Source organism: Trichomonas vaginalis, chromosome IV (assembly GCF_026262505.1).
Source record: "Trichomonas vaginalis G3 chromosome IV, whole genome shotgun sequence".
Taxonomy (NCBI): Eukaryota; Parabasalia; order Trichomonadida; family Trichomonadidae; genus Trichomonas; species Trichomonas vaginalis.
Window position 1 is genome coordinate 27034808 of NC_067206.1, and position 16789 is coordinate 27051596.

The 16789-nt window shown below is 33.0% G+C and overlaps 4 protein-coding genes and 4 pseudogenes across 8 annotated transcripts, besides 2 other annotated features; 6 read left to right on the forward strand and 2 right to left on the reverse strand.

Moving 5' to 3' along the window:
* Positions 1-1306: 1306 nt before the first annotated feature.
* Positions 1307-1354: a mobile genetic element.
* Positions 1355-4026: 2672 nt separating this feature from the next.
* Positions 4027-5211, reverse strand: TVAGG3_0176000 (attachment subunit-related family; the record flags this gene model as incomplete). The annotated part of the gene is made up of 1 exon (XM_001582235.1): positions 4027-5211. One exon carries the CDS (start codon positions 5209-5211, stop codon positions 4027-4029), a length of 1185 nt encoding a protein of 394 aa, XP_001582285.1.
* Positions 5212-6161: 950 nt separating this feature from the next.
* Positions 6162-16789: part of a mobile genetic element that runs on past the window's edge.
* Positions 7820-8884, forward strand: TVAGG3_0176020 (protein of unknown function, DUF4106 family; the record flags this gene model as incomplete). Its single annotated transcript, XM_051225455.1, has 1 exon — positions 7820-8884. A coding segment is annotated over one exon (1065 nt), but the record flags the coding sequence as incomplete, so codon positions are not given.
* TVAGG3_0176030 (protein of unknown function, DUF4106 family) lies at positions 9102-10709 on the forward strand (the record flags this gene model as incomplete). The annotated part of the gene is made up of 1 exon (XM_051225456.1): positions 9102-10709. The coding sequence occupies one exon, from the start codon at positions 9102-9104 to the stop codon at positions 10707-10709; it is 1608 nt and encodes a 535-aa protein (XP_051110442.1).
* Positions 11086-11623, forward strand: TVAGG3_0176040 (annotated as a pseudogene). Its single transcript has one exon. A coding segment is annotated over exon 1 (538 nt).
* Positions 11871-12667, forward strand: TVAGG3_0176050 (annotated as a pseudogene). Its single transcript has one exon. A coding segment is annotated over exon 1 (797 nt).
* Positions 12936-13931, forward strand: TVAGG3_0176060 (annotated as a pseudogene). The gene has a single exon. A coding segment is annotated over exon 1 (996 nt).
* Positions 13968-14387, forward strand: TVAGG3_0176070 (protein of unknown function, DUF4108 family; the record flags this gene model as incomplete). The annotated part of the gene is made up of 1 exon (XM_051225457.1): positions 13968-14387. One exon carries the CDS (start codon positions 13968-13970, stop codon positions 14385-14387), a length of 420 nt encoding a protein of 139 aa, XP_051110443.1.
* TVAGG3_0176080 lies at positions 15785-16445 on the reverse strand (annotated as a pseudogene). Its single transcript has one exon. A coding segment is annotated over exon 1 (661 nt).

Genomic DNA, 16789 nt, shown 5'->3' on the forward strand with positions numbered 1-16789 from the left:
TGAGTGGCAACAGAGGTAGGGCAACGATAGGTCAAAAAGGCTTCTCTGATAGATTTCCTTGCCTTTTGGATATGCTATAATATATAGCCTAGCATGATAGGATATGATGTCAAAAGTTAGAACATAACTTAGGATCCTGAGAAAAATGAAAAACAAAAATTACATAAAAAAAGAAAAATTTTATCTAATTTGTTTTTTTGGACCGAATAAGTAATTTTATTGAATTTCAATACGACACATAGATTTTATTATTAGTAATAAATATAATGGTTTACTATTAACAAGGAACCTAAACTAATGAAAATTTGATTTCAAATATTGTATATGATTATCATAGATTACCAAAATATATTGCTATTTATGAGGACATAATATTGATTATTAGTAAATCGTATAAATTTAATAAATATACCATGAATATTGAATGAATTTCTTGATTCATAGGGGTAAAACGCGCTTTTATATGATTTAGACAGAGAATTTATGAGATGTAAATAACACAATAAAGGTTTATATTGAATATTTTCTAAAAATAAATCGAAATTATAAAAAACAATACATTTATTCATTGAAACTACTTGGACAAATATGAAACAAGCATTCAGGCAATACTTTTGAGACTTCAACGCATCTGATAATTTTTATATAACTTCACCTCTTATGCTTAGAGTGGAGGTATTGAGATCGTATAAGTATAGATGAGCTCACATTCAGATATGATGTGTGAACTTCTGTTTTCACTGCAATTTTGAATCAGAATAAACTCAAAACAAGAATAAAATGATATACTCACTCTCTAAATGTGTTCGAGATTTAAAGTTGTATGAATAAAACGATTCATCTTTCGAAGCCTCCATTTAATGAGAGACTTCGAAAGATGAATGTATTCATGTAGATGAAATACTATATATGACCATGTGTGATACTAAAGATATCAAAATGTTCATTTTTAAGTGCAATAGAAGGGTTATCTCTCGTAAAATCTCAATTTAAGGAAGATTTAGAAAGAACTCCTTTCCTAAGTAGATAGTGTGTGGTTTCTGTCTTTTGGTTGATCAGGAACTATGAAATTAAGTCGGACAGAAAGAAGTTCTTTCCAAAACAGACTCCAAATGAGTTGTTCGAAAAGAACTTCCTTCTGTATATGGATAATTGTAGTTACCGCACTGAAGTATGTGATTGTGATGATGGAGTTCTCGATAAATCTAAAATCGGATTAAGATTAATTGAAAACTCAAGTAATTCTTTGAAATCTTGTGTTGTCTGGCACTATAATAACCAAAGAATGAGAATATTATGTTGAATGATGAGTACGTGTGCTCGGCATTCGCCGAGCGAATTGAGTTTAACGTACTATGAAAAGTGACAAATTTGGGCTTTTTTTCCTAGGGTTATGATCTCTTCCTTTCTGCTCAATACGACAGAAATGAAAGAATGAATTTGTACTCCCTAATTGATTACTACAATCTGTATCTATCTTTAACATAGAATTAGCTGCATTGTGATTTATACTCCAGAATTATTCAATTTAAGATCAACCTCGTAAATTTTAATCATATTGCACCAATACTCCTACGTTGAGATAAGAACATGATTATACATACCAAAGCCCCATATTAAAAATCAAAATTTAGCACCTCCATTATGCAACCACATTATTCGTCGCAAATAAGTATATTTACGCATATTATGATGCATATTCACACAACTCGTATACATGAAAAGTTATTAAAATCAGACAAAATTATTGCAATAAGGAAAAAAAAACAACTTTATTATATATGTTAGTAATGAATTACAAATATTTCTACAAAGAATGCTCAATACTTCATATAATCTTCGAATATTTCTTATTACAAGTTAATACATTTTGACTCGAACATGATAAACAAAAGCCGACACGCTGATTACTACATTTATGAAAATATAGTACGTTTCCATTCATCTGTTTACTTGTTTTTGTTGGAATAAAATCATTTTTTTTTTCTTTCATGAAATAAGAATTTTGCTGCGAAAGCAATATCTCTAACAATAATTAATACATTACGTCAACTCTGGAATGAGTATTTATCAAATATGATATCAAAATCAAAAATTAGTTGTTTTTTATGAGTAAAAACGATGTAAATTGATTATTTGACTAATTATCAAATACTTTGATTTTCCAAATTTTTTTCGAAATTGATTTTTTCATGTGAAAATTCAAATTGTTTAATTTCATTTTTGAAATTTTGAATTTTTTTTGGAATTTTGAGTTGATCAATTCAGCAGAATTGATAATGCTATTGCTTTAGGGCATACCACAAGGTGATGAATAAAAGGTGAACATTAACAAATTATTTTAAATCACAAATATCATCCTCATCAACTTTAATTCTAAAAAGAACTGTACTGAATTATGAAAATGCATGATTTACATTATTAAAATCTTTGAATGAAAATAGTACAAGATAAGTTTTTATTCATTTTTAATTAGATTTAAACGAAAAACTACTCCATATTAAAATTTAAGTCGAGAAATCGTATTTTGTTCTTATTTGTTAGCATTTTGTAGACATTCTAATCTTGAATTAATTTGTTACATGATATTATTAACAAATTTAACTGAAAAAATATGTTAATATGGAATAAACCATGATTATATAAGCTATCAATGCTATATATACATATGTAAAAGATTCATATTAACTCAATTAACAAAAATGATAGATTTTCATAAAGGTTCAATCTAGGTTCGTCCGAAAATTTTGATTTTTATATAGAAGACATAGTTTCATATACATAATTAAATTTTCAAACAAATTTGATCATACCATTTATTAAGCAGGATAGTATATTAATTACTATCAGTATAAAAATATAAAAATGATTATATTTAATTATTGCATAATTTAGTCAAAGAGTTATAAGCCTCAAGTGATCGTTATCACCTTCAATGCACGTATACTTTATTGATTCATAGATATTTAATCTATGTTTGACATGTTGTTGTCGTCATTCGTTTTGTTCCCATTCTTCCTAAGTTAGAATTAGAGAATACACCATCCACATCATCTAATTTGGTCCTCAGCGATAGATTGGTTCATTTTGGAGGAGTCCCATCAGACAGTTTTCGAGCACCAAATATCAAATTTTAATGTATACAAATCTTTAGTGATTTATAATCAGTTCCTAAGTTAGCAATTTAAATAGGTATTGAAAATCGAAATTGTGTGAATTACTCTCAAATAACTCTCACTCAATCAATATATTTTTATTATCGGGTGTGTTATTGAAGTGGGTAATATATGAAATGAAAATTTAGATGATTTATAAATTGAATGCTTCTTAATGAGTTTTTAAAAAGAATAAATTTAATTAATTTTACATACATATTTTCTCTAAAAATTAGTGATTCAGCGGTTAAAATTGAAAATTGAAGTTTTCAATGAAAATATCAAAATTGACTAAAAAATTGTAATCAAATTATAATGGCATATTTAAATAGAATACTAAAGATTTTCAAAAAAATTTTATGGGAAAGTTTATCAGCTTCAATCGATATTTAAATGAGTTATGGTTTCTTTTATGTATATATCTGTTTTTTAAAATTACTCATAACAAAAAATCCAAACCGATTGAAAAGTCCGACCATTTAAATCAACAATGCGACCACATAAATCGTATCGTCTTCCCTACATTGAATTTATATTTCAGTCAATAATTCTAAAAACATATTTACTTTTTCATTCTTGTTGCAATATTAACCTTACCTGTTATAAAAAAAATCGGTTACTTTATTTTTGTGAAAGATTTGATCGAGCTTCAATATAAATAACTATGCAAATATGATGTAGATATCATTTTAATTATAAAATTTTTCTGAATCAGTGCATTCTTCGGAATGATTATTCCGGAAAATAATTATCAGATCAAAAAAAAAAAAAAAAAAAAAAGGGTAGTGGGGCTTCCAGGGGCTGCGCCCCTTCTAGCCCCTAAAAAACCTAGAGGAGAACTAAAAAATTATATAGTAAGAAATTAAAGTTTTTATTCGATAAGAACGACATCGCTATCGTTTTCTTCTTCCTCCTCCTCTTCTTCATAGTCAGTATCTGATGGCTCTTTGTCAGCCACATGACCAGCAACAAATATTGAGACAAATTGTTTCTTTGGTTTTGTTAGCAGGAACTTTTGATGGTCGTAGAACACGAATTCTACATTTTGAAAATGTTGTGCTGAGTATTCTGTGAAATGGGAAATTGGAATTGGTTCTCCCATGCCAAAACCAGCAATGGACGCGAACAAAACATCGTCTTCGACTCTTGCAGGTTTGTCAATTGCAACAGTAGTTATTATGTGGGGTTTTCCTTCACATCCTGCAAGAGATTGTACATGATAGATTGCTTTTTCTTCTCCCTCAGGAACTGAAAGTGTGAAATGGAATGAGAGTTCTCCATATTCATTTGCTTCTTCGTAATAGTTGTATGTTGTAGGATACACCAATTGAAATTTTCCTATTCTTGTTTCCCTCAGGTGTTGTCTATATTGCTTGGGAAAACATAAAATAAATTGCTCTATAGCTTGTGTTGCTATTAGATTGGTTGTAACTGGTAATTTTGAGGCGAAAAGGTCTACAAGAACACCGGGATTTTTTATGTCGTTTTCAATTGGTTTAACAGATTCTATGACTTTGTTAAACATTTCACTATAATCTGTGTTGTCTTCGACCCCCCAATTGTTAAGAAGTTTATACAACAATTTCAGTCTTTTCATGGCGTATTTTCTTTGAATGGATTCGGGTAGCGAGAGGTTACAGTCGTCGGTTTGTGTTTCGTTACTCGAATATTGTTCAAGAGAAATTAAATCTTGAAATTGTGCTCTTGTTAACATACTTGTAGAACTATGTGAAACTTGTTCTGGTGCTGGTTGTAAATCTGTTTCAGATGTTTCTGTTGTGTTTTGAGAAGAAGAAGAACTCAAATTGTTGGACAATTTGTCTTGAATTGTAGAACTATGTGAAACTTGTTCTGGTGCTGTTTGGACAACTGTATCTGTTGTGTTTTGAGAAGAAGAACTCAAATTGTTGGACAAATTGTCTTGAATTGTATGAGGAAGTTGCTTTGGTATTATAGGAGGTCGTAAGGGTTTTGAGAATGGTGAGACATAAGTTGTAGGAACTTTAACTGCAGAGGTAGTCGACGAATTGTTTGCGACACTTTTTCTTCCTTCCATTATGAAAAATAAACTGTTTTTTTCGGACTACTCATAGAAAAGTTTAAAATAAACGGTTTTTACCAACGGAGACCCCTCTATTTTTTTATTTTATTTAATAGTTACCGTTGGCAAACCGTTCCATCTCAAATATTGAATGAACTATAAACGTTTTTTGTTTTCTATATATACTTTTTTGTCCAACGGTAAAACTTTTTACACAACGGTTTTTGAGAGTCGTCGCGTTGACTTTTTTGTAGAGCACTCAAAATAGTATAACTTTGTCCGGACAAGTAAGGGTCTATCGTCGCTACAGGAAAAGTTACAGGCGTTCCAAGGAAGTATACTTTGAGAAGCCTTTTCCCCTTATAGAATGAGATAGGACGGTTATTTTACAAAACTGACAACACTTTGACCGAGTAGTTTTTTGTGCTGAACAAAAGTGTCATATAAACATCTGTCAAAAACCGCTTTTTAACTTCACTTAAAATGCCACGTAAGCTACGTAAGAATATACGTAAGAGGAAGGGAGCATTGAAACATCCAATAGTAAAACTAACACACACAACAGTTGCAACAACAAATGATGAATGACCCCACTATGTTGCAACAAATGTCAAGCAACCCTATGCTTTTAAACCGAGTTATTGGTGCACAGAGTGGAGGTTTAAGAGCGGCACTTTTAGCGAAAATGGCAGGCTATGGTGGAGCTGCAGACGGAACAGCTTATAACCCTCAAAGTCAAATGAATTTGAGTTCACTCAAAAATCAAATAACAGATGTCAAAAAGTCAAACATAGACATACAGAAACAAATAAGTGAAAACGAAAAGAAACTAGAATATGACAGACACACAAAGAAACTCAATGAGTTAAACGTAGAGAAAAAGAAGAAAGAAGAACAACTGAAAGAACTAAGTACAGAGGAATATGCGAAAAAAGTGTCAGAAAAAGCAGCAGAAGTAGCAAAAATGGAACAAGATGTTATAAATTTGAAAAACCATACTACTCAATATAAAGTACTGAAAGATGAAGAGATAAAACAAAAAGCCCTGAAGACATATATGGATAGCGATGAGTATAAAAAAGAAGTTGAAGCAAATGTAAAGGCAGAAAAACTTTTACAGTTGCAAAACCAAACCGTACAGTATGAAAACTTAGCACAAGAAAGTAAAAATAACGACGCAGCCATGCAAAAGGCAATGAAAAGCGCAGAATATATAAAAGCTAATAATGACTGGTTAGATGCCCAAGCCAACGCTAAAGCAGCCCAACTTATAGGGTCAATAAGGACAAAAATACAAGCGGATGAAGACAGTTCAAATGAAGCTTTAATGAATGCTGACTTTAAGAACGCCTTCGAAGCTCTTCATAGTAAGGTGAAACTAGTGAACGACTTCTCATCTGGAAAGAAACTGAAGTCTGAAGGTTTCGACAACGAGTTAAGAGAAGTAGCACAAAATATGACGAAAATAACAGATGCAGCAACGAGACAGGCAGTTCAAAGTGCCTATGACGCCGTTAGAGCAACTGTTGTGGAAAGTCAAGAAAAAGAGTTACAACAGACCAAAACAGACCTAGTAAATGCTTTCTTAAGAACGAAAAGTCAGGTAGGACATTATGCTGCAGATGGAACATATGTGCCAGCTGGTGGAACTTATATACCACCAAACCCTCCAAGAGAAGCACCTGCACCAGGACTACCTAAAACATTTACATCGTCACATGGACACAGACACAGGCATGCACCAAAACCAACAGTTCAAAACACTGCACCAAAACCAACAGTTCAAAACACTGCACCACAACCAACAGTTCAAAATCCAGCACCACAACCAACAGTTCAAAACACTGCACCACAACCAACAGTTCAAAACACTGCACCACAACCAACAGTTCAAAACACTGCACCACAACCAACAGTTCAAAACACTGCACCACAACAACCACAAACAGAGCAAGGACATAAAAGAAGTAGAGAACAAGGAAACCAAGAATTCTTAAAAATGCTTAAGGAAGACTATGGTTACCCAGATACTCTTGACTTTAGTGACAGATATAAAGAAGCTATTAGAAAGTTCAAGGAAGGAAATACTGACCCGAACCTATTTAGCTTTATGGTTCAGCACCAAATGCGATATAATTTCAAACCTGGAAAATACAAGCTCGCTAAGGGATATGATTTAATAGCATATCATCCAAATGACATGGATGAATTTACTCCGAGATATTTGGTGTCAGAGATAAATGATAATTCAACTATCTTCATGAAACGCGTAAAAAATAGAGACGGAACGAAAGAAGAAAGGGTTATGAATGCGGATGACTTAAATAGGGAACTTGTTAAAAACGGTCTCGGAATATATGAAATGCCAGCAGATGAGGTACAAGAAACTCCACAGGAAGAAGTTCAGATACAACCAGACATGGAAGAAATAGTTCAGCAACAACAGCTAGAAGAGCCTGAAGGAAACGAACAAGTCCCTCCTTTGGAAACTAACTTCACAGAACTAGATGAAGATTTGGAACAGCCGAAAAATCTTGACCCTCAACAAGAGTATGCGGAGAATATGGAATCTTTCCAAGAGTCTAAGAAAAATTCGGCTGACATAGTAGAAGAATATCGAAAAATGTTCGCCGACATACAAAAGACTCCAACATCAGATGAAAATATTCAGCATAGAATGGAAGAACTGAAAGAAAGTGTACGCAAATACAACAATCCTTTTTACTTACGACCATATAACGTTCAATCTTTGGCTGAACTCGGTGAAAATAAAAGGTTAAATTTCAACAAAACATATAGAAATGAAACATTGTTTAAAGTTCATTCAGAACCTAACCAATATGGAAACAAACCTACTTTTGTTTCTGCAGACTATGGAACTACAATGAGATGGGGTCATAAAGCTAATCCGGATAGGTGGTTCATAAACTTACAACCACAATTCCAAGAAGTTGTAGACGCAATGGAAGTGAATGGTGAACCAGATATAGCTGGTATTTTCAGCGCGGCTTTAATGCCATTGAAAGATATGAAACATGCAGATATTTTGGACCAGTATGAAATGAACATGGCTGATGGAAATATAACACCTGACGTTCTAGAACATTTATCTCAAAGAACTACACAGAACCATAGAGATGGTATATTTGGTGAAGAGTTTAGAAAGAAAGTTAGGGAGATAGAAGGAAGAGAACCTATTGTACATGACCTTGCAAACGAAAGTTTACAAAATGTCATAAAAACTTACTTTGCAGACAATGAACTGAGAAGGGATGAATATTTAAGAAAACTCAAATGGACAGTACCAAATGAAATGTTAGTATTGAAAAACATGTTCCTTGACAAAATAAAACCAACTACAGAAATAAATGACGCAAGACTGAAACATTGGGTAAAAGCTTTCCCATTCACAAAAGATATTATTGGTAACATGGAAAGAAAACCAGAATGGCTACAAAAACATATATTTGGAAACGAGCTTATTCCATATGGACAAGCTCTGTTTGAAGAGCTTGAACCGGAAACTCAGGAAAGAGTCATGCAAACAATACGCGAAGACTCAAATACAAACTATGACAAAATCTTTCTAGGATATAGGTTACCTGAGATGGGCGACCAGAGCCCAAAGGCAAAAAGGACATGGGAAATTTACAACATACTAGGTGAACATGAGGCAAAGATGCAACAACTTGAAGCAGAGGGCAAGTTACCAAAAGCGACACCAAAGAAGAAGAGAAGAGTAGAACAAAGTGAAAGTAGTGAAGAAGTAACTTCATCTAGTGAAAGTAGTGGCAATGAAGGAAAAAGAAGAGTTAAAAACTCAGTCAGGAAGAAAGTAAAGCTTGGTCGAGTGGGTTCTATTATGACACATAAATCCAACTATTCTATATTTTTACCCATATGAAATGTACGCCGCTCAGAATATAACGCCAACAGTTTTGGATGCCATGAACGGAAATGTTTCCGAATGGTATAACGAATGCGACAATGCCATTAGAAGGTCAGAAATAGTTCCTGGAACTTACGAATATACAACTGCTGTTTCTTATGGAAACGTAGGTGAGTTTGGAGAAGGTTCTTCAACAACAGTAGATATTGCTTGCGACAGGTTTCATATTATTTCTATTGACAACTCATTCTTATACGTGGAACAAGACATTGAAATAAAACCTTCTGCCAAGTTGTCTGACAAGAAAGGTTGCAATGGAATTTTCTATGTCGGATACCAATATGCTCCAGAAGTTTTCATGGGATATAAGATATATTCTAACTCTGACTTAGTTCAAACAGTAACATGGGCAAACTATGAATGGTTCGCTTTGAGAAACTCAGTACAACCACAAGCTAGAGAACAAACAGACCAGTATGCAAATATTGAGAAAATAAGAAGACTTGACCCTAACGTTCCAGGAGTTTATGTTAACCTTTCTGGACAAACTGCAGCAGCAGTAACCAAAGTAAAACTGAAACTTAGAGTTCCTTTGTCATCTTTCCTCATCTTCAGGTTTTTAAGATACTTGCCAAACTGGGCAGGAAAAATTTCTATCGAACTTACTCCAAGCAAAAATAACTTAGTCATTGCACCAACACAAGACCCATTCACTATTACAGACGTAAAGGGAACAAATCAAACGTCATTCGCCGAATTTTGCAAAGACAAAGTTGACTTAGACTTTGGTTTCTCAAACTTCAACAATGAAGTAAACTATTATTTCAATGCTGCTGGAACTGCTTGGGACCCAGTTAAGTTCACATGCGAAAAATTTGAATGCAAGAGAATAGAAAGCAGACTTGCAGTCTATATGTTGGACCCAGATATTTCAAATGCTTTAGCTGCCAAATATATTGCAGTTCCACTTATGTTCCCTATACACCAAATATCTGTCAAAGACTTTGCAGGTGAAGTTGGAAACCAAAGTGCTGACCCAGGTGCAAGAACAGATATTGCTTTAACAACTGCAATGAAACATGCAGATACTATGTTTGTACTGTTCAGACGAACTATAAATGACTATTCTTGTTTCTACAACCCCGGTATTAAATATCATATAAACATAGATGGCAAATATTATCCAAGAGAAGAATATTCTACAGTTGAGGATATGAGGTCATACAACTTGACATTAGATGCTATGAACTTTAACAACAACTTCACAACAACCATTAACCCTGAAATGCAAAGTTCTATTATGCCATATGTGAAAGTATGGACTCATACAGGAGGTCAAAAAACTCAATATACAAATGGAGACCGTTCAAACTTTTGGCTTGGCATTCCATTTGCTGACTCAGAAGACTTTATGGGTGGTATTTCAACTGTTGGTACTGTACAAATACAATATACTGGTGACAGAGACGGTCCAGATGAACTGAGAGCAAAGAAGTTTACAAAACCAATAGCACTTTTCACGGAAGATGCTCTTTTGAAGATTCGTTCGATGAAACCTGCTGGGGCTCCTCAGATTGGCATAACGACAGCTTCCATCGAGCAGATTTTGGCAGCAGGTCAGTAAGTTGTTCTTGAACTGACTTCTCTCCGTCAAATATTGACAGTACGCCAGTTTTGACATAATATTGTAAGATAAACTTACCTTTAGAAATATCTGTAAGTTTTGTTGTTATATTTTTGTCAACGTCAAGAACTTTCACCATTTCAGTTATACCAACTTTCTTTGCTTTATGAAAATATTTTGGTTCAGCAAATATTGCTATTCTATAACATTTACCATTGTTTGTATAAAGAACTATTCTGTCAATGTATTTGTATTGTTTGTGTGTGTAAACTTTGTTCTGCTTCAATTCGAAGAGATACTCGAATACGTCCATCTTTTTATTCTAAGTAAAATGTCATTTCCGAAAAATAGAAGCGTGAGTGTTTCAAAAGGTTTAATGGCGGTGGCAGATGTGAAGTTAAATTCACCAACTCAAACAAACAGTCAAAGTGTTGTTGTCAATGTCAAAGACAGAGATGTTGAAGTGGGGAAACCATACGAAGACGAAGATGGTATAACAATTGTTCCTGTAAAAGAACAACCAACATATCCTGAAGTTAGCAGAGACTTAAGTTCTGTTGCAGATATTCGAAACGACTACCAACAACTGAAAGACAAACTTCAAACTCAGGAGAAGATTTGTCAAGCTTTAAGTATAATGTTAAACTTGGTCGAACACAACCCTGTAAAAGTGAACTCATATGTCATTGCACCTCATGAAGTTTTGAAAGAACTATTGAAACTTTTGACAGAGGCAGACGATATAAACATCAAAGAAATAGAACCCGACATTAGTTGCTGTGGTGTTTCATATAATGTCATTGACAAGATATACGTTATGAAAGGAGGTGAAACGTTGAACTTAAAAGTATAGTTTCCCAGACGTCATAAAAATATTTGACGACCACAACATTTCATTAAAATTTATTTGCTAAGTAAAAATGTCAAAACTTCTTGAAAGATGTTTGAAGAAAAATAATATAGACTTTATTTCATGTAAAGGACTTTACACACTTTTGAACGATATGAAAGACCCTGTTTTGTTTGTTCGTGTAGACAAAGGAAAGTTCTATGTCTTTACAAAATATTTGAACTTCTTAGACAGAGAACTTCAAGAAACGCCATGTGAAAGTTTAGATGAAGTTCTTCTCCACTTTCAGAAAAACTTTTAAATATATATAAATGGCAGAAGATATAATGGTTTATACTATTACGACTAAAAACCCTGAGTCATATAATTCTATAACAACAAACTTACAAAGTCCTCAAGGACGGTATTGTAAACTAACTTAAACACAATGACGACTAAAGCCTGTTTTGCTCTTTTGACACCAGAAGACTTTATTGTTGTGAATGGTAAAAAATACTCCTTTGAAGATACTTACTCAGATATACCACCAACAGGTTTTGTTGACTTATTTAATACTTTAAGTACGGGTGTAACATGTGCTGCAACTAGAGCAGGTTTCATTATGTTTGGATGTCCGACTGAGTTTACTATAAACGATATGAGCTATAATACAAAACTTATTTCTGGTTTTTACTACCAACAGTTTCCTATAACAGGAAAAGGTGTCATACAAGGAATGTCTATTCCATTGACATTAAGCACACCAATCTTATATATTGTTTCAAACTTAGGTTCAAAGTGTTATTCGAATGTCGACAGAAACTATTATGACCAAAAGATACTTATGCGTATAAACAATACTTTCTCTGCTGGTTTGCCTATTGTTCATTCGAATGCAGAATTTTCAACCTTAGTGAACTCAAACACTTTGGCAAGTATAACGTTGACATTAGTTGACGCAAACTTTGTTCCTGTAAAACTTTTATGTCCTATGTATTTGTCAATGACGGCAGAAAGTTTCGAATTGGAAGATGCAACTGGTGAAAGTATTGTATTACAAGAACAACTTCAACAACAAATAGCTCAAGAACAACAAATGCAACAAATGCAACAACAAAGTCAAGAATAAAAAAAATAATTTTTTTTTTTTTTTTAAAAATGTACAGAATAGATGTTTCAGATTTTTATGACTTCCAAGCATTCAGAAATATGTGTCCATTTCGAGACTATAACAAAGCAGTCGAGAATTTGAAACGTTTAGTCATTTATGTTGACTCTGCCCCAGAATGTTATGTATGAAAGAATGGGATGTTGTCTTTAACAAACCAAGAGCAACAATAGTTTCAGAACAAGAATGTAGACAGAAACTTAAGAAAATAAAAGTCGTACAAGTTGGCATGAAGATGTTAGATGCTTGGGATATCTTATTGTCAAAGTTAGAAGATTTTTCAGTTCGAGGTATAAAGTTCTATACACCTTCTCCAAACTTCTATTCTATCTTCACTGGATATAAATACGAACAAGTAGAATGGAAAGAAAATATTATAGAAGCTTGGTTAGACCATGTCAAAGAAATTATATGCAATGGAAACGAAAAGGTTTATGAGTATATCTTATGTTGGTTTGCAAACATCTTACAACATCCAAGTGCTAAAAATGAAACTGCTCTCATTATAATTGGAAAACAAGGAACTGGTAAGAACACATTCTTTACAGATATTTTTGCAAACTGTTAGAGGCTATTCGAACCCGAATATGACAAACTTAGAAAAACATCTGTGGCAAGTTTAACTCCTCAATAGAGAATATGAAACTTATAGTTTGCAATGAACTTCAAAGTATAGATACAACAAAAGTTTTAAACTCAGATGCTTTGAAGAGTCTTATAACAGACAAAGTTGGAGTTGTTGAAAGAAAATATAAAGACCAAAGAGTTTGTGAAAATGTTGCAAACTTCATTATGGTTTCAAACAATTCTGTTCCGATGAAGTTAGAAAGTTCTGACAGAAGATATGTAGTTGTCAGAACGTCAGAATTCTCATATGCAAGATACAGAATATTTTGACGACTTAGCAGAAACTTTGACATCTGACTTTTACAACCACTTGTTCTCATATTTTATGACATTAGATATTTCAAAGTTCAATCCAAGACAAATTCCACATACCGAAGAGAGACAAACATTGTTAGAAGCAAACAAGAGTGTATATGAACTGTTCATAGATGAAACTGACTTTGAGTGTTTAGATGAAAGGTCATTGTACGATTCGTATAAACAATATTGTCAAGAATATGGTTATATGACAGCGTCTAAACGAACATTCTTGGCAAATGTCAAAAGTCTTTTAGACGTACAGAATGGTGTATATACAAAGAAAAATTTTTATGAGTAAATTTTAAAAAAAATATTTTTTTATCCGATAGAAAAGATGGCAAAATTCATCTCAGTAAATAAGTACATGTCAGGACTTAAAGAAGAACTAGACCCATTCACATATTTGAATGTTTACTTCTACCATTTTGAAAAGTCTTCATTCAGCAAAGTTTGGAACATCGAACCAGTTAAGTTTGCTATTGTGACTAAAAATGGTGCGAAATTTGAAGACTTAGACATAGAAGGTTTGTTAGCAGTCAAAGAAAGTTTTGACAGAAGGTTTTCAAACCTTAAAGAAGGCAAAGCATACAAACTTGTTATACCTTATGAACCAAAGAAGACAGACGACTATGAATATTATGAGTCTAAGATAGTTGAAGTTCAAGGTAAATTGGGTAAAAAGATTTTAGAGTCTAAGCCAGTGTTTGCTCCTAAAGAGGAAGAGAACATTGACATTGACCCAGAAATGTTCTAAAAATAAAATTTTATTTTTACATGTCAAATTTCTTTTTCTCTGGAACTGGTTCAGGTTCTTTCTTCTCTTCTTCTACTTTCTTTTCTTTCTTTTCTCTCTTCTTCTTTTCTGGTGGAGTTATGTCAAATTTGGCGCAACCATATTTATGTAAAAGTTCTTTGTCCTTTAATAGCTCTTCTATTCTGTTTTCTATTTCATCTTCAAGAACAGCGCATGTGTCTTCTTTGCATTCTAAGAAATTTTGTTGGACTTCATCTCTCCAAGAGGCGTCATCTCTGTCAACAAGTCTGTCATTGACAAATTTTAAGACTGCTCTTTGTAATGTTTTATGGTTCTTGTCATATTCCCAGAAACAGAACTTTAGAACAAATTCACCTTTCTTGTTTACACTATGTAAGATTTTATGGTCGACAGATGTTTTGCTGTCAAAAAGTTTGTCTCGAATATAGATAGCGAAATCGCTAGACATTTTCTAAAAGATAAAAATTTTAATTTTTCTAAAAATATGTTAGAAAAAAAGTTTGCTGACATTGACAAGAAATTTGAGAATGTTTTAAACAAGAACAAGAGGAAGTTAGAAAATGCTCAGATAAAACCTATACATGACAAGTTCTTATTTGCTCAGAATGGTATAACAGGTCTAATTGCACCACCTGGGTCGGGTAAGACTTTCACTTATCTTAAAATGGCTGCACAACAACAAGAACTAGATGAGAAGAACCCATTCTATGAGTTAGTTGTCATTTGTAGTACTTCTGGTCAATTTGACCAAACCGTCAATTCGTTCAAAGATATTATAAAGAAGTCTAAGTTAGTATGTATAAAGGATACTGAGTTGTTAGATTGGATAAAGAAGTACCAAAGAAGAGTTTTGAAGTATAATGCTATAAATGAGTATATAAATTCTAAGTTTAAAGACCCAAATGAGGAAATGCAGAGAATATTAGAGAAGAAACACTTCAGAAACAAACAGAAAGAGATAGAATACATTTCGAAGAAATTGCAATCTTACGATTGGAAGACTTACCCTCATAGATGTCTTCTTATCTTAGATGATTTCGGCTCTCATCCTTTGTTAAAGAACAGAGAACAAGATATGTGTCGAATTCTTAAGAAGCTCAGACACTTTAACATCTCAGTCGTAATATGTGTACAGACAGCAAAGAGTTTAAGTAAGGATGTAAAGAGAATACTTACTGACATAATACTTTTCCCCGGATTGTCCGAAGACGATTTCATGGAACTTATGAAAGAGTCCATGGCAGGTAAGTTTGACAGACATGAACTATGGGAGAAGTACAAAGTCATACAAGACCCTCATACTTCTTTCAGAATTCATATCTACGCAAACAAAGTTCAAATTGTAAAAAGTCAAGCTTGAAAAATAAAGAGTTCATTTACTCTGCTTGTTTGAAGTTGTCAAAATACTCTGTTATTTTTTCCTTTCAGTAGCGGTAATCTTCTTTGAAGGTAAGTATTGTACAACCTTTCATATCATAGTGTGTTTGAGGTAACGTATCTTGAACTATTTGTTTCACATCTTCATTTGGGGTCATTGAAATCGGTAAGTTTTCGCGATAGAACCAATTTCTGTCAGATTTGTAAATCTTAGCAAGGTCGTAAAAGCTTTTGTTGTTTCTTCTGACTAAATGCAACATAACCATATCTCTGTCTTCTTCATTTTCCATCTCTTCAGTATAAATCATATACTTATAGTTCTTTTCCTTTCCTTTTGGTACCGAACGTGGTATTCTTTTCTGAATGCTTTTGTCTTTTGCTTCAAGCTTGTTCTCTAGCTCTTCACGTTCTTGTCTATGAATTTCGTCAAGAAGTCTGTAAATATACCAAGCATAACGAGGCGAAGCCCACATTGCAACAGCATTTACAAGAAGTCTATGTACATAATATCCTCTTAAATTTATTGGCAAATTTTTACGATTTTCATGTGTTTTATGCAAGACCGAGAATTCTCGGTCTAGAGAAATTTCACTCAAAAGTTCTTGTGTGCTTCGGTTTTTGAACCAATCGTCTGCGTGTTTGGTATCTGGAGCAAAACATGCAGTCAAAATACTTTGCATTTGGTACATATCGTCTTTGACCGAACGAATTAGACGCAATTGTTTGTTAAACTGTATGTACTCGTATTCTTCATTATAGCTTCATGGACTATAACTGTTGTTGTGTTCTCGGTTGTTGACATATCTGTCTTTATATTCCGGATAAAAAAATAAAAAAAATAAAAATAACTTTATTTTTTATTTCGGGAAAATTCATGAAAATTCAGAGGGTAGAAATGAGGGTAGAAATGAGGTTAGATCTAACCTTCTACCCTAAATTATATTTTTACTGAATTCAGCAACAAAATTCAAATTGTAAAAAGTCAAGCTTGAAAAATCTAAGTG